Source organism: Papio anubis, chromosome 3 (assembly GCF_008728515.1).
Source record: "Papio anubis isolate 15944 chromosome 3, Panubis1.0, whole genome shotgun sequence".
NCBI lineage: Eukaryota > Metazoa > Chordata > Mammalia > Primates > Cercopithecidae > Papio > Papio anubis.
Window position 1 is genome coordinate 30,211,023 of NC_044978.1, and position 27,084 is coordinate 30,238,106.

The 27,084-nt window shown below is 36.6% G+C and overlaps 1 protein-coding gene across 6 annotated transcripts in view; it reads right to left on the reverse strand.

Moving 5' to 3' along the window:
* The window catches only part of RAPGEF2 (Rap guanine nucleotide exchange factor 2), a 211,577-nt gene that overhangs the window by 160,840 nt on the left and 23,653 nt on the right, over window positions 1-27,084 (reverse strand). For all 6 annotated transcript variants that reach the window (XM_031664190.1, XM_031664192.1, XM_021938903.2 and 3 more), the window contains exons 2-3: window positions 10,474-10,544; window positions 3,878-3,934 (exon numbers count right to left, since the gene is read on the reverse strand). In XM_031664190.1, coding sequence (XP_031520050.1) covers window positions 3,878-3,934; window positions 10,474-10,544 — 128 coding nt within the window. The remainder of the gene's footprint in view (window positions 1-3,877; window positions 3,935-10,473; window positions 10,545-27,084) is intronic.

Here is a 27,084-nt window from a genome sequence, read left to right on the forward strand (position 1 = left end):
TGCAACTTTTACTCTCCGGTGTTTTTACATATATGTTTCTCATTTAAGATTAAATTCTTAAATAAAAACAAATACAAGTTAAGGTCCCTCCGGTGAGGAATTTATATTATCCACCTCAGTATTCCCGTAAAACAGCACAATACCTAATAGGGTAGATAATAAAGGAAAGGAAGGTAGAAATTACCTGATAGGCTTTTCCATTCTGTAAAGTTGAGCTAATTTTCTCTAACTTTCTAATGCAAACAAATAAAATTTGACTCTAAACGGGCAACTCTAAATTTTAAAAATGTAATCTTACCAGAATCACAATGTTCCCCCCCCAACTCAATACAATTTAAAATGGTGTTTTTGTCATCTTGGTGGTTCATCTTAAAACAGTAACACCATCAGAGCTAAAGTATCACTACTATAATTCCTTCCTGACAAACATTTAAAGCGATAAAAAACTGGAAGACCAAAATGTAAATTATCAAACACTGATGAGAATGACAATGATGCTGGCACTAACGTGTTTGTGCACTTATTCTGAACACGCTGCTCTAAACAGTCTGTACAGATTACTGCATCTCACCCTCATGCCAATCCTGATGGGTAGGAACTTTTATTATCGGTTCCACATTATAGGTGAGAAAAACGAGGTAAAGGGGTGGATCAAAAGAGTATTATATTTACCTGGCGAAATTATGCAAACCATAAACTTAGCAGGCACCAGCACATAAACATAATAAGGAAAATGACTACTCTACTCATGTCTTGGTCATAAAACCAAAGCCTGAAAGCCTTTGATATTTCTGACTACACTGTGTTCTTCAAGCTCAAGGAAGAACAAGAACAAACAAGTCATTTCCCCACAACGTAATAACAACAGGTCCAAAAAAGAGGAGTACTATTATTAAGTTTATCGCAGATTTATATATAACACAAATACAATAATTTTTTAATTTTCAAAACCGAACTCACACAAATTGGTAAGAGCTGAAGCATCTCTGTTTAAGGATCATGGAAGAAAACAATTCAATTACATTTCATCACAAGATTGGTCAAACGCTAGAAATCTGATTATGTGAATCTACAATTAGTCTCTGAATTTTGGGTCTTACGAAATCATGATTTGTTGAATATCCAAAGACTTTTCACCACTTACTAACACTGTCACCTACTTCTAACTAGTCAAATGTGGGCAGGTTCCACAATCAGCTCTACAAAGTGGAATGCATTCAAATTTAAGGCTACCTAAAATATGGCTTTGCATTATCAGCATAGCTCACATGCACTGTCTAAACCTCTAAACCTACTCAAAAAAAAAAAAAAAAAAGAAAAAAAAGGTAGGTTTGAAGACACTGTAATCTACCTTTGATTTAAACAAGTAAGCAATAATAATTGTTAGGCAGTCATAATGTAGCTGCTGGTGGGTTTCAGTTACCACTTTAGGAGAACAGGTTGGGGCAGGGAGAGTGTGTGTTTACCCCACCATGTACATAAGCATTATTTTATGGTGACAAGGCATGAAACGAGCCAGAAAAAGAGCTATGGCTGCAGAATCACAATGTCTGGGCTCAAATCTTTGTCCCACATTAGGCAGTGGGAGCTTGCGTAAGTTCTTTATCGTCTCAAAGCCTCAGTTTGTCCATGTGTAAAGCTGGGATAATGATAACAAGTACCTCACAAGATACCCATGAAGAGTAAGTAAATGAATGCATATAAATCACATATCAGGGACACGGGACATAGGAAGTGCTTGTGAAATGTCAGCTATCACCTCATCATCATTGATACTATCCAAACTGTGTTTCAGAGGAAGACAAAATATTAGAAAGCTGATGCTTACTGCCACTAGACTGCTTTGATAAATGCCAATAATAGAATTCAAATATCTCTATCCCTGTTATTTTATACCCATTCCACTGATAACTTTTTATTGCTCCCAAAATAATACTTTATTCACATCTTCATTTCTTCTGGAAGAATTATGTTAAGAGCACTTGCCTCTTGTTAATTTTCTCATTATCAAATATGTCTTGGTTATTTATGACTCTATATTTGGTGCAGGTTCCAGATGAATATTTATTATTATCTGCTGAACAGGTCCTAGGTGTCATAGTTTCATATGTTGCAACCTCAGAATCATCCTAGATTCTATCTACCTGTATCATCTTCTAAAATCCATCATCCCTGACTGCTCCATTCCCTCAATCTTTGCCTCAGTTCAAATACTTAACCACCTCAGATGTCTGTAACTGTCTCCTTACTGACCTCTTTGTCCAGACACTCAATCTATCTAACTCACCCTTCGTATTTTCATACAACCACAGGTATTATCTTTGAGGGAACAGGTAGACAGGTAGGGTTGGGAGACATGTGATCACATCATTTTGCTGCCTGAAAATCAGCCTCCAAGCTACTATTAAAAGAGGCTTAAAGAAAATCAACAATCACAATGAATAAACTTTAGATTTAGATTCAAACAAGCTGTAAAAAAAAATTTGAGACAAAAACTTTGAATATTTTCATGATATTAAAGTGTTATTTTTAAAGACTTGATAATCTTGTGTTTAAGGTTTTTTAAAGTCACTATCTTTTAGAGATACATATCATAATAATTATGGAATTTACTTCAAAATCATCCAGTTGGAGCTGGGAGGGGAGAGTCAGAAATGAAACACAATTGGCCATGGGTTCGCCATGTTGGACAATGAGTATTTGTGGGTCTGTGATACCCCTGTGTCAAATATTGTATCTGTAATTTTCCATAACATGTTATTCAGGAGGGAAAAAAGTATCCTGAAGAATCCAGATTGTTTTCTGAACAACACGTTCTTCACCAAGTATGACTGCAGACTGCGTCTTCTCTTGACTTACCACCCCGACCCACGCCACAGGCCAGTCACACTAAACTTGCCATGATGTTCAAAACATCAGGCTGGGCTCCTTCACCTCTCTGCATCCTGGCACATACTGTTCCTTCTGCCTAAGAAGTCTCTGCAGCCTCCTGGACACACCTTTGAGATCTGGTTCCACAACCGCTTCGCTGAGGCTCTCCTCATTTCCTTCATGCGCTCCCCCTTGCACTTCTTCCACCCTTGAAACATAGCTACATTCTCACAATTACTTTGCTTTGTTGGTTTCTGTTGTTGTTGTTTTCCTTGTATTCTATTTCTACCTCTCTCAACAGATAATGAACTCCTTAAGGGCAGAAGTATGACTTATTTATTTCAATAAATATTCCCTATAAGTCTAGAAGGTACTAATTTTTAAATAAATGCTTGGAAAAACAGTCATGAGAACAACAGTCATGGCAAACATAATTTAAACAAAATAACGTCTACTAAATCATAATTTATGTTAATATGCGAATATTTATCTACTACATATTCTTTAAGAATAGGCTGTCTTTTCTGAAGGAATATGCTGCACATCTTGAAAGGAATATTAATATTATCTAAAGATGAAATTATACCCAAAGACAGGGGGGCAGCTTATTTCCCTGTTTCTGAAAGAAGGATAAACTAAAATACGGCCTTTATGCTATCTTCACATTTCATCTGGTGTGCCTGTGGGAATATATGTTTTGTTCCGTTAGAAAAACTGTATACTATTTCTTATTTCATAATAAAAATGTCAAAATACTCTACACTATGAAATAGTATCTTTGACCCACATGTGAGAGATACAAATATAGACATAAATGTGAACTTATCAGGAAAGAACTGTAAACTTTTATTTTATGACAGGAAACAGATAAAATGTTTCCCATTTCTCAACTAAGAAAAATAAGTTAGTGCTGACTTAGCCAGCTGTTACTAATACTCCTTTGATTCTTTAAGAAAATTTAGTCACTGGATTAGACACATCGTACAAACAAAAAGGAAACACCTACTAGTATAAAACTTCATTTGCTTCGTGTCTCTCATATCTCACAGTTTCACACATTAACCTGTAAAAGAGATAAAAACATGAGTTCAACATCTGTCACTAAAAAACAGACTGGTATTTTAAATCCTTAAATGAGACATATAGTCTAGAAAGTTGATTATTTTATATGGTTAGTCACAATCATTTATTAGCCTCAAGATGAATATTTTTAATACCTAGGTAACAAAATTACATTACATTAAATCTGGTAAAAATATGCTAGAAAAGAAAATATCTAATACGATGTCAACTTCACTGTGTTTATTTTACGGGGGAGAACACTGTGTGTATTTTATATTTTGTAAATGGCATGTGGACAAATTAATGTTCCCCAAGATAAATAAAAAATGAGAAGGAACCTAAAAGTTAAAAGGAAAACTTATTGATTTTAAAAGTGATAACAACATTCACGGCTCAACAAGAATGTTACTCAACAGTATAGAATTTAAGATAAAAGTAGGCTCTAATTAACTTGATATTTTTATGACCACTAACTGGAGGCTTTAGAACTTTAAAGATTTCTTACTTCAGCTGATTCATCCCAGAGTTTTTGAAAAACATTACTAAACTATAAAAATTATGAAAAACATGAATAATTTTTAAATATTCAAAATTACCCTGAGAATAGCATCTTCAAGAAGCATCCTATTATTTTAAGTGAACTACATTTTTCCCAAAATACAAAAATGCAAATCAGAGAATTACTATTCCATCTTATGAAGGAACTAGAAATAGAAAACGCTGGCTATTAAAAGTGTTTATTTCAACAGCACCTCCATTTTGGTCAGTCGGGCTACTATTCTCCAACCTGTGAAACCCTAGAATCAACCCACATCCATCTTTCTTTCCTCGGTTTGCTAAATCAAAGAAACAGCTCTCTTGGGTACTTTTTTCCCTTGTTCTTCGCATTCCCACCACCGTACTTTAGAGGATTGAATTTTAACTTCAATCCCCTCCTGGAAACAATGCAGCTGATTCTCACTTAACTCCAGGAGGCAGCAGTGAGTCTTGAATACATCTTACTAAGCATACATTCCTCTTCAGTGGGTTGAATAACAATTTTTCATAGGAAAAGATGATAGCCAAAAGCGTTAAGTCTAAAAATATCTGGTCTTAAATTAGACAATAGGCTCTGCCTTGTTTCCTGTTGGAACAGAAGGATTCTTGCCTGGGCCTCTTTACTTCCGCCCGAAATCTAGTTCCTGCTTCCATGGAAGACCCTGCGCTCCTGTGTAAGACCCTGTGCTCCTGCAAGCTTACCTCCTTCTCCATGTTACTCTCTACTGAATCACATCCACTAATATGTAAGCATAACTCAATATATCACCTATCGTGTAGGCGGAACTCCTCTCTTGACCTCACATCTCCTTCCAGCTACTATCTATATTTTGCTTTTTTCCCCATCACAGAAAACCTTTTAGAGTTGTCTATATATATATATATATTTTTTTTTTTTTGAGATGGAGTCTCACTCCGTCACCAGGCTGGAGTGCTGTGGGGCAATCTTGGCTCACTGCAACCTCTGCCTCCTGGGTTCAAGCGATTCTCCTGCCTCAGCCTCCCAAGTAGCTGGGACTAACGCTGCGTGCCACCAGGCCCAGCTAATTTTCGCATCTTTAGTAGAGACGGGGTTTCCCCATGTTGGTCAGTATGGTCTGGATCTTTTGACCTCGTGATCCGCCCACCTCGGCCTCCCAAAGTGCTGGGATTACAGGCGTGAGCCACTGCGCCCGGCCTGAGTTGTCTATATATTCTATCTCCATCTTCTCACCATTTTCCTCACTCCTCCATCATCTGGTCCCCGAAACTCCAAAGAAAAAGCTCTAAAAATTATCAGCAAACACCTTGTTATCGGAATCCTACCTGTCCTGAGCAATTCCACTACTCTGCAGTATTTGATTACTCCTTTTTCCTTACAGCATTATCTCCTTTCAGCTCCCTGTCCTTGGTCTTCTGCTTTTCCAGCTTCACTTACTAGTCATTTTCTTTCTGTCTCTTTTGGATGCTACCCAACTTCATCCTCTACCTGACTTCTAAATGTTGTCATCTCCAGGGTCCTGTCCTTAGTCCTCTTCTCTACACCCACGTAATCTCATCCAGTTCATGATTTTAATCTATACACTGATGACTTCCAAAGCAATGCCCCAGACCTAATCCCTCATCACGGCAGCCACTCATCTAAATGCCTACTCAGTGTTGCCACTTGAATATGTAACAGCCACCTCATGCTTACAACGTCCAAGACAGAATATGAATTTCTCCCCCAAAATCTGCTTTCCCAGAGTTAGTACCCTGACATGGTTTGGCCATGGTATCTCCAACCAAATCTCATCTTGAATTGCAGTTCCCATAATCCCCCCATCATGGGAGGGATCAGTGGTGATAACTGAATCACGGGGGCGGTCCCCCCAATCCTGTTCTGGTGTTAGTGAGTTCTCAAAGATCTGATGGTTTTATAAGGGGCTTCCCCCTTCGCTGGGCACTCATTCTTCTCTCTCCTGCCACCTTGTGAAAAAAGATGTGTTTGCTTCCCCTTCTGCCACGATTGTAAATTTTCTGAGGCCTCCCCAGCCATGCGGAACTGTGAGTCAGTTAAACGTCTTTCCTTTATAAATTACCCAGTCTCGGATATGGCCTTATAGCAGAGAACAGACTAATATAGTAACAACCTTAGAGTCATCATTCCTGACTCCTCTCTTTTCTTCACATACATCTTTCTGCCATCACCTGTTTCCAAAATGCATCCTCCACAACTGACCAAATTCACCATCTCCCCTGTTAAATCCAGCATGAGCTATCATTATCCCACCATTATCCCTTACCAAGACCTTGACAAGTACAGACTTCTACCTCTACCTTTACATACCTATTGTCCATTCCCCACAAACTTTCCAGAGAGATATTTCCAAACACTAAATCAGATGATCTCACAGCTCTACTCTTAATCTCCACAACCTCTCAAAGAAAATCCAAACTCCTATGCTATTTGCTGTACTTCTATACTATGCTATATTTTACTTACTTACTGTACCTTACTATATCGTGGCCCCTGCCTTCCCCTGCACCAAGCCTGTGCCCACGACAGAGCATCTGAGGCACCTCTACAATGAAGAAATCTTCACAGGCTGTCCCGACTCTAATATCACCTCCTTTTGACTCCAAACCCAGCAGCCCAGCACCCATCCTTATCATGTCCAACATACTAAATAAAGTAACATTGATCCATATCTCCATCTTTTCTGCTCCACTGGGAACCTCAGTTCCGTGATGTCAAGGGTTTGATTTACTTCATTGCAGTATCTCCAGAGCCTACATCAATATCGAGTACATAGTAAGTATACAATCAATCAATAATTGTTTATAAAATAAATAAATTTAAACAGTGCTATCAGAAAGTCATGATAAAATATCTTATATGAACATGTCATAAATGAAGGAATCAAAATACCAAAATGCTTTTTGTCTTTAAACATTGTTAGGCAATGTTTTAGTAAAAGCAAACTGACCTTCCCTGAATTCCTAATGAGTATAATAACCATACTTCAGTTACTACTCAATGATCTAACGGTGCCTATATAGTAACAATTACACTCATCCATGATGCTGCAGAAAATATATATTCTATTTTAGCAGGCTCTTGTTTCCAAAACTAAGTAGCCCCAATTACTCTATTTTTTTAAAACAGATTTTTGGTCTCTGCTCCCAATTACAGCATTCTTTTCCCCACTGGCAAATATGCTGCTTCTTGTCTACATAAACTAAAGGGATAAAACACTAGAAAAACAGTTAAAATGATGTTGAAGAAACACAGTTTTTAGCAAAGCTCTGAAAAACTTTTACATTGCACAAAGTGTGTGATCTTACAGCAACGCAGTAACGTCTATTTTAACTGCTCTGTAACAATGCAGGGAGCTGAAGCTTTCAAATAAATAAAAGCCACTTCCACTCCCCCACAAGAGAACACAAATGTTGCTGCTCTACTGTCCAATACTTAACAGACTGAAAATCTTGATTATGAGCACTTTTTTTCTAAAACTGGAAAACTGTATCATGTGGAAGTCTTAACTGACTGCTCTCTATTAATCCCACAGTATAAAATTAAAGGAAAATAATTTACCCAATGGAGACATGTTCTTCCCAGAAATTGTAGTATTATAAAGCAGTTTATCTAAGTTGTTGGGTTTATCTGTACCTCTATTTTTGTTATTATGTATGTGGTATCCTGATCTCATTCTAAAAACGAGCTTAAATTAGTTTAAGCTGATGTTTTCCATTAATGTGACTTCAACACAAGCCTAAGATAAACATCTTACAGGCCCACCCTGTAGGTTCATGCCAACAAACACATCTGTGTAGGCTCCAAAATAGACATTGTAAGGTGTAAATAGACTCAACTATACCCTTGAACTTATTATTTATAACCAAAAATTACTTCTGCAGCTGCAGAAAGTTGACAGTTCTGAAACTGGCTGATGGGTGTATGGAACTTCATTAGTATTTTTATACTTTTTCTTTTTTCTTTCTTCTTTTTTTTTTTTTTTTTTTTGAGATGGAGTCTCACTCTGCTGCCCAGGCTGGAGTGCGGTAGTGCGATCTCTGCTCACTGCAAGCTCCACCTCCCAGGTTCAAGTGACTCTCCTGCCTCAGCTTCCAGAGTAGCTGGGATTGTAAGCATTTGCCAACACACCGCGCTAATTTTTGTATTTTTAGTAGAGATGGGGTTTCACATGTTGGCCAGGCTAGTCTTGAACTCCTGACCTCAAGTGATCCACCCACCTTGGCCACCCAAAGAGCTGGGACTACAGGCATGAGCCACCACGCCCAGCCTATTTATACATTTGTCATCCAGAAAATTTCTCTTAAGTATAAAAAATCCTTTTTCTAATTGCACAGAATTCCTATTATCTAAATCATTTTATAACCACACATACTATAAAATACATTATATAATCAATATATCTAAATATTAGGTGTGTGTGGTTTTATGTGCACAGTGGGAATGTGACATTTGTATTTACATATAATTAGCTGCATTTGCATTTATGAATTAACGACATGCAATTAAATAAACAATTGTTACTGCAATTTTTTCTTAGCAAAGTTGTCATCACAAAACAGAAAATGTAAGTTGCACACGTTAAAAATTATTCTTGTTCTAATTTGAGCCATCTTCTAAAATCCCAGTGGTTTTGCCCTTCCTAATAAAACTTGACTTAATTTTTAAACACTTAATCTACAATCTACTTTAATTTAAATGATTTTCATTAAAAATTTAATTTTAGAAGTACTCAATCCTCTTGATATTCTTTTCAATTAACAACTAAATATGGAGTTGACACGCTCACAAATTAATTAGTGTTGAAAGAGTAAAGGGGAAATACATGGAAAAAGCATTCCTTTCATAATTAAAACCTGCTGGCATCAGAAATAGCTAGACCTGGAAGAAACAAGACTTTCCCATTATGTCCTAGTTGGTGTTTATATATTATCCATCTTCCTAAGGTCCTTTATTTTATATCCCACTTAAGGTAAAATCATTTTTGTTCTTTAATATGAAGCCCAGATAAACATAAATACAACTGCTGTATTACTGGACAACAGAAGTAATGAGATTTCTATATGGGCAGATCTCATAAAAACAAATATGATATAAACTGTGCTTCTCTGAAAGGCAGTCTACTTAATGCAATAAAATATTCAAAGATCCAGAACATACTAAAATAATGGACCTAATCATTCTTTAAATGATTAATTTAAAAGGTTCTGGTTTCTAATAAATCTGAATGCTAAGTAGTAGGTTTTTAATTTGCCAAGATCGCAAATGTTGCCCCTATTGACATTTTCACCAAGTGGCATTTACTACATTTGGTGAGAGGTGAAAGAGGAAGGGAGGGAAATGGAGGGGGATGGGGAGAGAGAAAGACAGAGAAGAGGGGGAGGAGGAAGAAGAGAGAAAGAGAGAGACAGAGATAAACACTGGGGTGGAAATGGAAAAATATTACTATGACAGAAATGTCAAAATATTATTCTTTTATTGGATACAATTGAATTCAACTTTGTAAAAGTAAAATTTAAGCTGTGTAAGTTTGACTGTACATACTGTTTAAGTATATATTATTAGTGTAAGTTTAAGCTCCTTAATATAGAAGCTAGATGAAGCAGAGTTTTCACGAATAAGATTTCTTTAAGCCTACTTGTTGACTACAGTAAGTAATCTATAAAATTCTAGCATTCTAGGTAGGAGAAATAAGTCCCAGTGTTCTATAGCACTATAGGGTAACTATCATTAACAACAATTTGTGGTGTATTTTCAAATAGCTCAAAGAGTGGATTTCAAATGCTCTAACACAAAGAAATGATAAATGTTTGAAGTGATGGACATGCTAATAATCCTCATTTGATCACAACACATTGTATACATATATGAAAATATCAATGTACCCCATAAATATATACAATTATTGTGTCAAGAATAATAAAAGTAAAAAATTAAAATGTTCAATTGTTACATGCTTCAAATTTTTAGCATTCTATGATTAACTTAATATTAAAATGACATACCTAAGTTGATGCTCCCTCAAGTTTGACAAGGCTTCCATACCATGTAAATAGGAATATACTATTTCCAGATCCTGTGTCAAAGAAAAGGATAGAAATTATTAGACTTGTCAGGAAAGGGGGTTTCTAAAATAAGTCACTATATCTACAAACTGAATTAAACTATGGATAGCTTTTTAAAAAATACATGTTTTCTTAAGACATTAAAAATAAACATTATTAAAAGCTCAATTGTACAAATGTCCATTACAACTGCTTCCGGGATATGCATAAAACCTACTAAAATATAAAATAATATGACAAACTTATAAAAATAAATTCCTCATAAATCGTTCTTTATCACCTGTTTTTGTCTTTTACATCAAAATAGCAAGTACAAAGTTTTAATTTCAAAGTACATTTGTCAATACCATAGTTAAATCAAATTATTTTCTTGGTTAATATAAAATGAATGCTTGTTATTGCCTGGTTACACTTAAAAATTGATATAAATTCAATTTTTTTCAATTCTTACCAAAATTACATCTTATAGAGATATTTAAGTTTAAATATTTTCTTTTAAAAAAGAAAACATGCCTTGTTTTTCCAGATCACACTGCAGTAAACAGGAAAAAAAAAATGACTCAAATTTATTTATGGAAGTTCAGAAGAGGTAAAAATTCAAAGTCCTGTTTATATTCATATGTGACAAGCCAGAAAGGATTTAGTATTTTAAGACTCTAATAATATCTAGGAGTCTAGGATTACACACAGTTTCTGCCATCAAGAATATGAGGGATATTTACTCCTTTCCGAAATCTTAGACAAAATCTACAACAAATCTAAGAAATTTGTAAAATAATCCTCTCCTTTTCAAAGTGTTAACAGCTTTATTTACTAATAATAATTCACATACTATAAAACGTATCCTTTTAAAGTGAACAATTCAGTGGTTTCGTTGTATAATCCATCATCACTAATTTTAGAACATTTTCACCATCCCAAAAAAACAACTCCATACTCATTAGCAGTCATTCTCCATCCCCCTTACTCCAAGCTCCTGACCACCACTAAACTACTTTCTGTTTCTATGGGTTTGCCTATTCCAGACATTTCATGTAAATGAAATCCCACAGTGGAATATATGATCTTTGGGGACAGCTTCTTTGACTTAGCACAATGTTTTCAAGGTTCATCCATGTTTTAGCATGTATCAGTACTTTTCTTTTTATTGCCAAATATTCTTTCATTGTAGATACATACTACACTTTGTTTGCCCATTTATCAATTGATGGACATTTACGATCTTCCCTCTTTTTGGCTCATAGTTTCACCTATGAGTGAAACTGCTGATTCACATTATAACTCTGTGTTTGACTCTTTAAGGACCCGCCAAGCTGCTTTCCTATGTCACTGTAACCATTTTATAATCCCACAGGCAATGTATGAGGATTCCAAGCTCTCTACATCCTTACTAACACTTGTTATTGTCTCTCTTTTTATTTTAATCATCTAAGTGTGTAATAGTATTGATTTGCATTTCCCCAATGATTAAGGATGTTGAGCATCTTTTCATGTGCTTTTTTGTCCATTTATATAAATTCTTGGATAAGTGTCTATTCAAATTCTTTGTTCATATTTTAATTGGTTTATCTGCCTTTTTATCATTAAATTGTAAGAGTCCTTTATACACTCTGGATAGAAGGTCCTTATTCAAATGTATAATTTGTAAATATGTTCTCCCATTCCATGGACCATCTTTTTTACTTTCTTGATGGTGTCCTTTGAAGCACACAATTTTAATTTTGAAGTTCAATTTATTTTCTTTTGTTGCATGAGCTTTTAGAGTAATATTTAAGAAACCATTACCTAATCCAAGATCCCAATGATTTACTCCTATATTTTCTTCTAAAAGTTGTATGGTTTTAGCTCTTACATTTAGGCCTATGATCTATTTTAATTTTTGTATACACTGTGAAGTAGGGGTCCAACATTATTTTCACATGTGCGTATCAGTTGTCCTGGAACCCTCTGTTGAAAATACTATTCTTTACCACATTGAACTGTAATGGTATGCTTATTGAAAAATCAATTGACCATAAATAAAAGGGTTTAATTTCTGGACTCTCAATTCTACTCCACTGGTTTGTCTATCCTTATGCCTCTACCACGCTGTCTGGAATAGGCAGCTTTGGTAGTTAAGTTTTGAAATTGCGAATTTTCAGTGTTCCAGCCTTGTTCTACCCTTTCAACAACAGGTTTTACTGGCTCTTTTAGGTGCCTTGCATTTTCAATCCTAATTTTTTTGATTAGCTTGTCAGTATATGCAAATGAGCCAGCTAGGATTTTAGTCGGGTTGCATTGAATCTGCAGACCAATTTGAGTAGTACTGCCATCTTAAAAATTCAAGTCTCCTGATCTATAACATGTGATGTCTATACATTTATTTAGGTTTTCTGTGATTTCTTTTAACATTGTTTTTGTACTTTTCAGTGTACAGACCATACTCTCTTGGTTAAATTTTAATCCTTTTAATTAAGAAAAAAAACTTTTTGTAGGCTGAGAACACTTAGGAACAATTAGAACCGTGTGAGAAACTGAATCTTATAAAAGGACGTAGATGACAATAATTCACAGAATAACTAGATAAGGAATTAGAAACCTTTTAAAGAAAGTACTAAGGCCGGGCATAGTGGCTCACGCCTGTAATCCCAGTATTTTGGGAAGCCGAGGTACACAGACCATTTAAGGTTAGGAGTTCGAGACCAGCCTGGCTAACATGGTGAAACCCCATCTCTACTGAAAATACAAAAATTTGCTGGGTGTGGTGGCATATGCCTGTAATCCCAGCTACTTGGGAGGCTAAAGCAGAAGAATCACTTGAACTCAGGAGAAGGAGTTTGCAGTGAGCGAGAATGCACCACTGCACTCCTGCCTTGGCAACAGAGTGAGACCCTGTCTCAAAAAAAAAACAAACAAACAAAAAAAAAAAAAACAAGAAGAAAAGAAAATACTAGGAAGCTTTTCAGTCTAAAATGTTTTAGACTATTTTAGTCCTTAAAACAATGTTATGGTATGTTAAGACATGATTTATAATTTTAAGTCATTCCAATTTAAAATTTATCAATATTAGAAACTTAAAATGTCACCCTCATATAGACAACTTTCAAATAAACTGATGGCCTCTCATTTTATCCATCTATACTCTGATAATTTCCAAGAAGCCTTTTAAAAGTTATTTAAAGACTGAAATGTAAAAATAGGTCCCATAAGTTCAATAACAATAAGAAAACTAAAACAAAATTGTTTCCTCTATCCAGTTCACGAAGTGTACATTCCTAAATCTAATAAACCCCTTCTTTAGAAAAGCAATCAGGCTCCAATCATAATGTTCTATTTGCATTCAAGGAAAGCCAATAAAAATGTCCTAATGAAACATTTGTAATAAAAGATCCTTCTGGATAATCCTAAAGTTCACCATTCTAGTTTAAATATTATGAATTTGTATGTTACTTTTCTGGATAATCCTAAAGTTCACCATTCTAGTTTAAATATTATGAATTTGTATGTTACTTGAAGTCGTCAAATAGTACAGAATGACTGTCTTCCTGGCCGGGCATGGTGGCTCACACCTGTAATCCCACCACTTTGGGAAGCCAAGGCGGGTGGATGACCTGAGGTCAGGAGTTCAAGACCATTCTGGCCAACACGGTGAAATCCCGTCTCTACTAAAAATACAAAAAATTAGCCAGGCGTGGTGATGCACGCCTGTAGTTCCCAGCTACTCAGGAGGCTGAGGCAGGGGAATCGCTTGAACTCGGGAGGCGGAGACTGCAGTAGGCTGAGATTGTGCCACTGCACTCCAGCCTGGCAACAGAGCGAGACTCCATCTCAAGAAAAAAAAGACTGTCTTCCCATATCTGAGGAGCTTATATTCTGACTCTTATATTAAAGTCTTACATTGTTTTCACTAAATTACCTGTCAACCTGTTACAATCTGCCAAAGGCCTAAAACTGATTTTATCTAAGCAAAAAGACTATTTGCATTCATTTAACTATCAAGAATAAACAAATTCACACTGACTAAAAACGTGTATTTGGAAAAGTATTAGAAAGAAATAAAATTTTTAAAAGCTATTTCTGGAAAGGACGGCGAAGTCTAAGAAACACAGTAGAAGCAAGAATTTGGAAGCCTCAAGACAGAATCAAAGAACAGCCTTAAGGCCTTAAAATAGAACAAAAGACCTTGAAATAATCAAGTTTCTACTTCAACTAACCCAAGAAAAATCAAAGATAAAAAGCTAGCTCACTGATCAAGTAGCACTTTATTAATCTGTTGCTTTTCAACATTATGGAGTTTCACAGTTGTATAAGGGCCATGCTCTTATATAAACTATGTCATACATATTATGTTAGTGTGATATACATGGATTTAACAATTTTGAGTATGAATGTATACTTTGAATAACCATTATTTCTTTATCTTAATTATGGCATACAAATTAAATAAGATTGTTGATTAGTTAATAAAAATGTAAAGAATGAAATATTATCACCTATAATTCACTGACATAAATGAACGAATCAGGAAGTCGTTCCTGAGCCTGTATCATAAACCTGGGAGACAGACATTACACCTTACTGCATGAACAGACTTAAAAAGCAGTTTTTCTGCCTATATGTACCTGCATAAATAAAACATTCATATCTCATATAATCATGATTTTTAGGGGGTACTTTCGAATGCGTCACTATTCAAGCAATATACAACCAGAAAACCCTACGTAGTAACTGCTTCGTTTTGTATTTTATATATCAAACCAGACTATAAACTTCTTAAATGAATTCAATTACATTCAGAGTTCCTTCTATTGCTCTTACAGTACATCATCCCACAAGAAACTTGTTTTAAACTTGTTTTAAATGGTCTGTGCCACAAGGAGCCTATAAACTGGGGGAAAAGACTACATGATTCCACTATTATAGACGCAATTAGAGGGCTTTACAGATAGACTCCATGTAAACTTGAGACTTCTTAGTTATATTAACAGGAGTGGCAGGCAACCCATAAGTAATGTTTCACTACGTAATATGAATTTGACCAACATGGATTTTGGCATGTAGGAAAAAAACAGAGAAATTATGGCAAAGATATCAAGAAATCTCTGCTCTCAGACCCTGAAAAATGAAAGAAAGTTGACTAGAGATAAGCAAAAGACATGCAAACCGAAGGAAGGAGGAATCTGTGTTTAAGCTTTTCTTAAATCAGGAGGTCAGCAGCCAAATATTAGTTACCACAGATCGCATAAACAACAAAAAACAAAAAGGAAAACAAGTTTTCTTGTCCTTTCCTAAAAGCAAGCGGGACTAAGCAATGTCTTGAAATAGGCACACATTGCCTTTCATTTCTAATCTTCCTATCAACTTTTTCTACCTTCTCACCAGGTGTCAAGAGACCTCACATTACCCAAGCCCCATATCGGCTCACTATGCCCTGGTCTAAGAATTAAAGGCAGGCAATCTGAACACAATCAGTAGGAACCCTTAAAACTTGTACAAGAACTGTCTGTCGGCATTTGTACTTCCATAGTCCACCAAACAAATCTCCAAGTGGTATGAGATTTCAGGCAGCACAACCAAGAGAAATGAAATCTACCAGGAGTGTAAGGGAGGAGATTTGGCGCATGAAAGGCCACTGCAAAACAATCCAGCTCTGCCCTGCCCAGGAGCTACCCCCACTCCTTTCCTGCCCGAGTGGTCACTCCTATTTCTCCTCCTTCACTTTTCCCACAGAAGTTTCAACCTTTATTTCCCCTAAGTTGTGGGCTTTTAGTAAAATAATTAGTTGGCATGGAATTGCTTCTACCAGCAAAAAAACAAAAAGGCAAGTGAGTAAGAATGGGGTGCTGAGAAGTCCCGCTCCTCAAACCAACCTGAAATATGCAACCATCAGTGAAAACCAATGGCTGTACATCACAGAGCAAGACTTTTCTCTTATTAAGATGCACAAAGAAATGTATGGCCTTCAGGGAGTTACACTTTTAGAATCTTCTTTTCTCTATGCAAACAAGAAACATTCATAGAAGGACATTTCAACCAACAACTACAGAAAAAAAAAAAATGCTGAAGAGTTAAATTACCTAGAGTGTCTCAATGTCCATTTTGGTCAAAAAACTATGACACATAAACCGAACAATTTCTAACCTTCCCAACTGCACTTCCTAAGACAAATGAAATTCACATGACTACTACTATTTTAAAGGACTCTTAAAAAAAAAAATGTAAGCTATTTTTTTCCCCAAAATTCTCTAGTCATTGAGCACAAACAGAAACATGTTGCTCTAACCAGGAAGCAGCATTTTTTAGAACAATAAGCCTTTCGTTTTACCCTAGGAAGGACATCCTTTTTTCAAAAATAGATGCTACTTGAAAGTAGACTGAAGTTATAAAACCATGGTAGCACAGTGGACAAAGATATTGATAGACCAATTGGAATAAAGCTTTCCCATGAAAAACAGACTCCCTTTTTTTGTCCCAAATGTAAACCAGATTCAAAACCCAAAAGCATCCTTTAAGTACGTTAGGAGAGTGATTGTTCACAACCTATCCAAAGTCAATCCTCTTGCTCAAAGTCTGTTAACATAATACATGCTAGGTCAGGCGTGGTGGCTCACACATGTAATCCCTGCACTTTGAGAAGCAGAGGCGGGTGAATTGCCAGAGGTCAGGAGCCCAAGACCAGCCTGGCTAACATGGAGAAATCCCTGTCTCTACTAAAAATACAAAAACTAGCCAGGCGTGGTAGTGTGCACCTGTAAGCCCAGCTACTTGGGGGGCTGAGGCAGGAGAATTGCTTGAACCTGGGAAGTGGAGGTTGCAGTGAGCCAAAATCACACCGCTGCACTCAAGCCTGGGTGACAGAGCAAGGCTCCGTCTCAAAAAGAAAAAAAAAAGACGTAATACATGCTAATGGGAAAGAAGTCAGAGGGAGAGTACCCCACATCCTGGGCTCTCTAATTTCTCCTAAGAGACTCATTCAGAATACATAACTGGCTTCATAGCAAACTTACAATTCACTTACAACTAGCTTTTAATTTCATTTGTTTGCAGCATTAAGATCTCACTAACAATCTACAGTATGTCTTAATATGATCTTTGGAGAACTGAGAGCAGATTACTATTTCTCCACCTCCTCTTCCAACTGACTGCCCATACCATATGCTGGTGCAATCCCTCCTATCCTGTATAGACTCTTTGCTACCTGGACACAACAAAAAATAATGGGGTGGGGGGATTATGTTACACTGCACCATGAGAAAAAAGGCGTATCTTTTTGCTTTAAAAGGGGTTTTGTTTCATATATGAAGCTACATATTTAACTGTATTTGGAACTGGATTGATCCCTTTAAAAAGCCTATCTTAATGGTCAAGGAAACCGAGGCCAAGACTGTGTCATAATTAGCAGGCCTGTGGAGGTTGAGGCCTAAGTGGCAAATGTCCATGGACTTAAACGTAAGGAGGAAGAGAAAGGAGCATCTTGCTTAAAGCAACACTAGTCACTGGATAAGCAATGTCCTGATGCCAACATATTCTTCCTTGTGGATCTATCAGAGAGAGGAACTTGGAAAGATAAAATGAAATTTATCCTTTTGGGCAAAAGATCACTAGCAATGAATTAGACAGCTACATCCTGAACATGATTAATAAGGGGGTTAAAAGCTAGATTATCCAATGCTCAAATTCACGTCTCTACCCAAATGGGGGAGGGGCAGAAAAGGGGAAGTTCTGAAAGTTTCATTATGTTTATTGATACTGTATGGTTAAGTGGGTATGGTATGGTTAAGTTGCAGTGTTTTATTTAGGAGATCTCAAATACTTCTACACTAAAACATACAAAAGAGCTATCCTAAGAAGGAGAGAGATGTAATAGAAGGAATACAAGCTTTGGAGTCAGATGGGGCAGAGTTCAAATCCTGATCCCCACCATTCCCTAGGTGTGTGACCCTGGGTTTGTTAGTGAGACCATATTTGCAAAACAAGGTGAATAATATCAATGCAACTAGGCTGTGTGGCTGAAATTACACATAGTTTCAGTACTGATAGTTTCATGGCACAATCAGATCCTGGAAAAAAAGGTGATTGAGTTTACTGCCAATGAGATCTGAATGCAAGCACAAGTAATCCTAAGAATATAAAATTTAAAATATTCCTGAGACACTTACTATGTATATCAGAATTTTTTACAAATTAACGTATCCTTTTATGATGTGTCTGCATGCCAAAAAAAAAAACAGTCAAATGAATTCTTATAATACTTATAAAGGGCCCCTAACTTGTGTCTTTTATAAATCTAGATTTTTTAGATTAGGTTTAAAGAGAAGTGTACCTGACATATATTTTATCACATCTGTTATAAATATACTTTCCAAATGACACTGGTATGAAATCTCATATCCTTAAGACCGAGAAAGAGGAGAATGGGGAAATTTTCCAATTTGAAAACAGTCACTTAATTTTTCCTCCAAGAAAGATTGGCTAGGAACATATTCAAGACTGGCAGAGCTGGACAACAAAGTATTTTCCTCTCTAACATAGGTTTACCTTCCATAGCTCAAGACTGTTTTACAACACTTAAAATGAAGTTGTTAAAAAAAAATTCTGCATGCATTCCATTAACATTTGGACCTACAGACTTAAAAACATTCCTTACAATATTTACACTTCAATATTTACACTTTACACAAATTATAAGAGGTTTCCCACAAGTTTCAGGTCACACTGGAGTTACTGAAACTGTCTTTGAAGATCTAATTTAATTTAGCACGATGCTTGGATATTTTTTCATCTGTGGATGGTATTAGAAAACAAATTAAAATGTTGTATATATTTTCTTCTAAAATATATCCACACAACTGAAGTATCATTTGAATAAAACCTGTTATATTTAAGTAATTCAACATAACACATCAGTAGCATATTGTCAGGTTAATCCTTTTTAACATTTTTTGGCAGTATTTCCCAAAATGTACCCCAGAGTACCTTGTCCTGTACAACACTGTATAGCATGTATTTCTGCCAGGTTCACAAACTACATTAAAGTTCATGCAGGAGAGGGACTAACAACTTTACCCACAAATTTCCCAAACAAGGTTAATGCTGTCTTCGTTTGAGGTGGGGGCAGAGGGTGCCTGTTACCTCCGGAGCACACGTCTGTTAACACTGTTTCAAGCACACCATGTTCAAACAACCTCGTTCCAAGGCTCCCCACACTGGAATGAAACCCAAACACCAACAACCTCTTGCACCCTTTCCACATGATGACCAGCAGTCTTCGGGTCCAGCCTAACACAAAGTCCCTCCAAACACTCTCCTGTCCTCCCTCTGCTCCAAGACCCCATTTAAAACTGGCAGTGAACACTTCCTTTCTGAGCTTCTAAAGTTCTTACCACCTTGACCATTCACATTAGGCCCTTCACACGTGCTCTATGTGGTCACTTTAATAGGTTTGTATTTTATGTCCTCGATGAGAGAAGCACCTTGAACAAAGACTTTACTCATCTTCTCTTATATCTCTTTCTCAGCTCTGCATCTAGCAATGGACGGTGGATGTTGCTAGATGCAAAGAAAGAAAAGGGCAACATTCCTGCAGCGGTGGTGGTATGCATGACCTTAAGCACTCCCTGAGAACAGGGAGAGAAAGAAATTGAGGAGGCCGGGCGCGGTGGCTCAAGCCTGTAATCCCAGCACTTTGGGAGGCCGAGGCGGGTGGATCACGAGGTCAGGAGATCGAGACTATCCTGGCTAACATGGTGAAACCCCGTCTCTACTAAAAATACAAAAAACTAGCCGGGCGTGGTGGCGGGCGCCTGTAGTCCCAGCTACTTGGGAGGCTGAGGCGGGAGAATGGCGTGAACCCGGGAGGCGGAGCTTGCAGTGAGCCGAGATCACGCCACTGCACTCCAGCCTGGGAGACACAGTGAGACTCCGTCTCAAAAAAAAAAAAAAAGAAATTGAGGAAATGTGTTTTCAATCTGGGTGTTACAGCTTCAGAAAACTCATACCTATACAGGCTGAAACAATTCTGTAAATAACCACAAGGTGGCAGACCGGACCAACCGTCCTTCCTGGAACCCAAAAGCAGTCGCTGGTCTCACAAGCGATTCTACACAGAGATAGGGGTTTAAAGCATTCCTGAAGATGATCTCAAAAAATATGATGATTCCTTTCTCTTTGCGTCCCTAAAGACAAGGGGCAGGAAGTGGGGAACAAGTCCATCAGCACTCCTATTAAAACTGTTTAACTTCTATCATCCTTAGCAGGGAAATGTTTATTTTCAAATAGCCTCCCCACATCTTTGTAAAGCACCAGGGCAAATAAAACAAAAATGTCAGATCACCAGCCTGCTGAGGTGCTTTGTGCATCCGAGTCACTCATACCCCAGAGTTACATCATCACATGCTTTTGAACAAAGTAAGAAAAAAAAATCCATAGCAGAGTGTATGGTTTTCAAATACATACATACATATATATATATATAATTTTAGAGTTACAATAATTACTTTAACCCTAAATCATATGAAGGCAAAATACTGTTTCTGACCCTACTAATTTACACTCGAAAGAAAAACAATCTCCAAGGATTGTGATTTCAATTCAAATTCACGTCAAAGCCCAGGAAAACCTGATAATGACATTACTGGTCATTGCTGATAAGGCCCTTGTATATTTCTCCAGCCTCAGATTCTTAAACATTGTAAGACACACATATGGCTTAAACTTTATAAGACACATATATGGCTGAGTGCAGCCATACACGTAATCCCACAAATGGCTTGCTTGAGTCCAAGTTTGAAACCAGCCTGGGAAACACAGTGAGACCCCATCTCTATAGAGAAAAAAGAAAACAAAATTAGCCAGGCGTGGTGATGCGCACCTGTGGTCCCAGCTACTGGAGAAGCTGAGGTAGATGAATCACTTGAGCCCGGGAAGTTAAGGCTACAGTGTGCCATCATTGTGCCAATGCACTCCAGTCTGGGCAACAGAGCAAGACCCCATCTCCAAAAAAAAAAAAAAAGACACATGTATGAAGAATTCTAGAAGTAAATTATAAAGACTCAAGTTGTTCCGTTTGTCTAAAACTTCCTCAGGTTTCTTTTCTAGAGGAAAAGATAAATCAATCAAACATAAAATTTCCTCAAGTGTTTTCCACTGAAAAAGGCATTTTTTTAAACTGAGTTTTTGAACAATTCCTAAACTTGAGACAAAGGTGATTAGTAATTATCTCATTGATTAGCCATAAAAATTACAAAACAGACTTGCAAATTACAACAAAACACTCTCTTATCCCATTCGTCTTCTAATTCAAGTTGGTGTCAGGGAACCCAAGAGCAGTCAAGTGTCAAGGGGCAAGAGTTGAAGAAGGTACAAAGTACTTCATAAATTTGAAGGGACAGATGAAGTATCATCTATAGTCTGCATTCTCAAAGAGTTGATCTCTCATTGAAGAAAACACAAGGGTTAAATGATACAGTCACAACAGAAGTCACAAGGCAGTTTTTATGATTACTAAATGGGTGTTTTGTTTAGCAAACTAAAATGCATACTAAGCACCATGTTCATTGTCATGTCCCAGGAGAAAATGATCCTGTAAGCAAGTTTCATTTGTGAAGTTACAATTTTTCATTAGAAGAAGCAACAATTTAGTTTTCACCAAAAACTCAATTTTGTTAACAAATAAGAAAATAGAAAGTGCCCAAGATCAGTCCGCAATTCCTGTTTTCAAGAGTCAGTATAAGTATTTCCCCTTCAGAACAATGTATTACACCACCAAGCCTACAGCTTCCCAGAATTCCCATCTCTCAGGCAGCAAAAATACATTTAACAAAAGATATCTTCGTTTTAAAAGTATCTTATTTTAATAGACTCTCAGACGGCAATATTTGTAGTCAAATTTTAATTTACATGTGTAGATTAACATACTATACTTGCACTGGTTTTCTCCATCAAAAGTTAGCAGGCTGCGAATGATTACATTTAACATTTAAGTAAAACAACCAAAAACGTAAAGCAGCTGCATATACACATAGAGAAGAGAGGCACGGACATACATTCTCTAATAAAATGATTCCTGAACTATCTTCGATTTCAATTAAAAAATAACATCAACCAAACACCTTTCCCCCAAATTCTCCTCTAACAATAGAGTTAAAACCTTCAGCTTGGTGTTCAATTCATTTCCCAAATACAGTCTGGCTCCTAGAAATCTTGCTGAGCTGGGGGTGGACAGACAGGGGCTGCTATACATCACTCCACTGAACTCCTATCTCTGCAACAAGGGGCCGTAGAGTCTGCACAAATCACCCTCAGGAAACCTCAAGTTTCTAATACCAACCTAATTCCAGAGGCACTATCAACAGCACTCATTTTGAACATTCACTGTACAAATCTCAACAGTCCTACAGTGGTAGAATTTAGACAGTCTTAATAAAAGCAAAGCAGAATAGGTCACTGAGGACACCAGTTCTTTATTGCCTCTTAGCAAAAAGGAAGTACTCTGTGAATGGAAGCAGGTTTTAAATATAGAAAATTTCATTGTAGCCATTTTTCTAGGACAAAAGACAAAAATAATTTGACATCTGTTTTTCCCATTTTGAATGTTTTACCAAGGAGTCAACCACCAATAGTACTACTTATTCTCAAATTTTTTATTTCTCAAGAGGACAGGAGAAGCAAATGAGAATATTCCACATATGTAATTAAAGCCTTCCACGTTTATTGGTCAGAAATGAGTTAAAATGCGAAAGAAATCTTAGGTCTGTTCAAAATTGATCTCTTTTAGACCTATCCATAAAAGGTGAAGGAGCAGAGAAGAGGAATAGTTTATCCAATCAGATAAACATTTAGCGAAAGGGTGCAGAGGAGGGCAGTTACAGAAAATGTGCATTACTGAATTTCAAAGAAGAACCAGAGACTTAAAAATATGTAAAAATATGTATTTTCTAATCAAGTGCTCCACTAGAAGGGACAGCAAGTTAATTATAGTTTCTGAAGTATCTCACCTTTCAATACATGTTTTGAATTCTCCCTTGAAGCTAAGAATCTCACTTTACTTATCCTACTAATAACTGCTTTACCTCCCCCACTTAAAGAGGAAGTAGCATGCATGCATTACAGTTTAAATTGTACATGTGTACATTTGATTTATATGATAGACTCCATCACATTCATAAACAGACCTTTACCTTCATAACATCAATACTCTGACATCCCATCCCCAACATCTAAAGCCCTCCCATCATCATTACCAAGATTCTCCAGAAATCAGAAGGAAGCAAAGAGGCCTTGGGGTGGTGAGAATGAACATCCTATGAAGTCAATTACTGCAGAGCAGCCATCACAATCAGAACGGAAGATGAACAGGGAAGGTAGGAAAACGGTTCCCAACTTCACATTTCCCAAAATACCTGTGCATAACTTAAAATGTGTGTTGCTTCAGAGCCAGTGTTATAAAAGGTGGTTGGGTTTGTCTATCAGCTACTGCATCTGAGAACTACAGGACCCATACAGGAAAAAGGAAAAGGAAGCTATAAAATATTTTCTTGGTAAAATATTTCAAAGAAGTCTAGTGAAAAGGTTCCAAATGTAGGTCCACCGGAGAATTCTCACTAGTGTGTGGCAAAATAAGAGAGTAAGGACAAGTTGAGATCCTTGATAAGCTTAATGTATTCCATTTAAAGAATTCCCCTTTATTATGGGATTGTAACCTTCCCTTTTTTTTCTCTTATAATGTCATTACTTGAAATTATATTGCTACTAGTTAGTAGTTCACTGTTTTATCTAATATCCTCAATAGAAGAAATGTTTTAAGTTGCCTACCTTATTTTGGTGCTCTAACTCTTGAACGGTAGTATGAAGGGCAATGGTCTTGGCTTGATGAAAATCCAAAAACTTGGGACACTTGTCTCTGACACGTACCTAAGCAATCTTAACTGAGTGAGGTGACTGCAAAGTTGCAGAATTATTTATCTTTTACTTCCAGCTCTTATTCTCCAGGAAAACTTTCCAGAAAAAAAAGTATTCTAGGTGTTTTGACCCTCTCCCATGAAAGATTTAAAAAAAAAAAAAAATTTAAGAGACACTCCTTTTACATTATCTCTCTAAAACTACTAGTGGAACTCTGGGCCTTGGTATAGAATGAAAAATTTGCAAAGTGATGTAGGAAGATGTTGTGGACAGAACAGGCAATCAGAGTGCACCTTTCCAGGCAATTCCCCTGCAAGCTTGCCAGGCCACTAGGCTTAGATGAGTCATTTGAGCAACACTGACTGAGTTCAATATCTGACTGCCATTTATCAGCTTAACATCCCTGAACAAGTCACTCAACCTCTCTGTGGCTCAGTCTCTCCACCTGTAAAATAGGAATAATAACAGTATCTAAGACTTGCGAAGTGAATCATCAGGGCCTTGACACTTTCTTTTGTGAGCACTGGCATGTGGAACATTACTGCTGTTCAATTGAAAGGTAATTATGAAAATCTAAGGGAGAGGGGTGCCTCAGGGTGAAGGAGGTTATCAGTCACTCTCTGGCTTCTGCCAAAGTATGTCAGGCTGCAGAGATTTCCTACAATATACTCAAAATAGCATTTTAGTTTTTCTTTTCTGTTTCTTACTTAGATAATTTCTGGTCTTAAAGTCAAATACAATGATGCAACACTCTACTAGTAGACAGCTTAAGAAGTAGACAAGGGAACAGAACAGAGAGATCAGAAATAAATCCACCATTTATAGTCAACTGATTCTCAACAAAGGTAGCAAGAGCACAATGCGGGAAAGAACAGTCTCTTCAATAAATGGTGTTGAGAAAACTGGGTATCTACATGCAGAAGAATAAAATTAGACCCTTGTTCACACCATACACAAAATAAACTCAAAATAAAGACTTAAACGTAAGACCTGGAACTGTAAAACTAATAGAAAACATCTGAAAAGTTCCATGACATTGGTCTGGGCAATAATGTTCTGGAAATGACACCAAAAGTACAGGCAACAAAATCAAAAATAGGTGAATGGGATCACATCAAACTAAAAAGTTTCTGCATAGCCAAGAAAACAGCTGGACTAAAGAGACAACCTACAGAATGGGAGAAAATAAAGTTGACCCTCAGTATCCATGAGGGCTTGCTTCCAGAACCCGTCCCCGAGGATTTTCTGTATATAAAATGGCAAAGGGTTTGCATGTAGCCTATGCACATCCTTCCATATACTTTAAATCATCTCTAGATTACTTATCATATCTAATGCCATGTAAATACTATGTGAATAGTTGTTGTTATACTATATTGTCTTTTTATTGTATTAGTTTTTATTGTTGTATTGTTTATTGGTTTTTTAAAAAATATCTTCAATCCATGGTTCGTTGAATCTGCAGGTACAACCTAAGTATATGGAGGGCTGACTGTATGTGCAAACCATACATCTGATAGGGGGTTAATATTCAAAATATGTAAGAAAAACAACTCAACAGCAAAAAAAAAAAAAAAACACAAGTAACCCAATTAAAAAATAGGAAAATGACCTGAATAGACATTTCTTGAAAGACTGCAAATGGCCAACAGGTGTATGTAAACATGTTCAAGATCACTAATCATCTGAGAAATGCAAATTAAAACCACAATGATAAAACCTCACACCTGTAAGAACGGCTGTTTAAAAAAAAAAAAAAAGGATGAGCATTGAAGAGGATGTGAAGAAAAGAGAAATTCTCACTGTTGATGAGAATGTAAATTAGTGTAAATTAGTATATCCATTATGGAAAACAGTATGGAGGTTCCTGCAAAAAAATTAAAAATAGGACTACCATATGATCACGAGGTCCCACTACTGCCTATATATTCAAGGAAATGAAATCACTACGTTGAAGAGGTGCCTGCACTCCCATGTTCACTGCAGCATTATTCACGACAGCTGAGATATGGAATCAACCTAAATGTCCCTCAATGGATGGATGAAGAAAGTGTGGTATCTATGTGTTACAGAATATTAGCCTTAAAAAAGAAAGAAATTCTACCCTTTATGACAATATAAATGAACCTGGAAGACATGTTAAGTGAGATAAGCCAGGCATACAAAGACAAATACCCTGTGATTTCATCTATATGTAGAATCTAGAGAAGCTGAATTCACTGGAGTAGAGAGTTCCCATAGTGGTGACCAGGGGCTGGGGAGCAGGGGACTGCTGGGGAGACGTTGATCAAATGATACAAAATTAGCTAGGAGGAATAAGTTCGAGAGATCTAAGGCACAACATGGTAACTGTAGTTTACAACAATATATTGTATTCTTAAATCACTAAGTAAATGTTTAGTGTTCTAATCACAAAAAACAAGTTGAGGTAATATGTATGTTAATTAGCTCAATTGTGCTATTCCACAATGTATGCATATTTCAAATCACGTTGTACACCATAAATACCTATAATTTTTATGTATCAATTTTTAAAATAAACTTTTAAAAAGAAGAGAACAGCAGAATTTGACATATAATCAAGAGTATTTAATTAAACACATATTTTTCCTAATACAAATGACAACTTCTATTTAGTCTCAAATTTCTATATAGATTCGGAGTTGAGGGGGA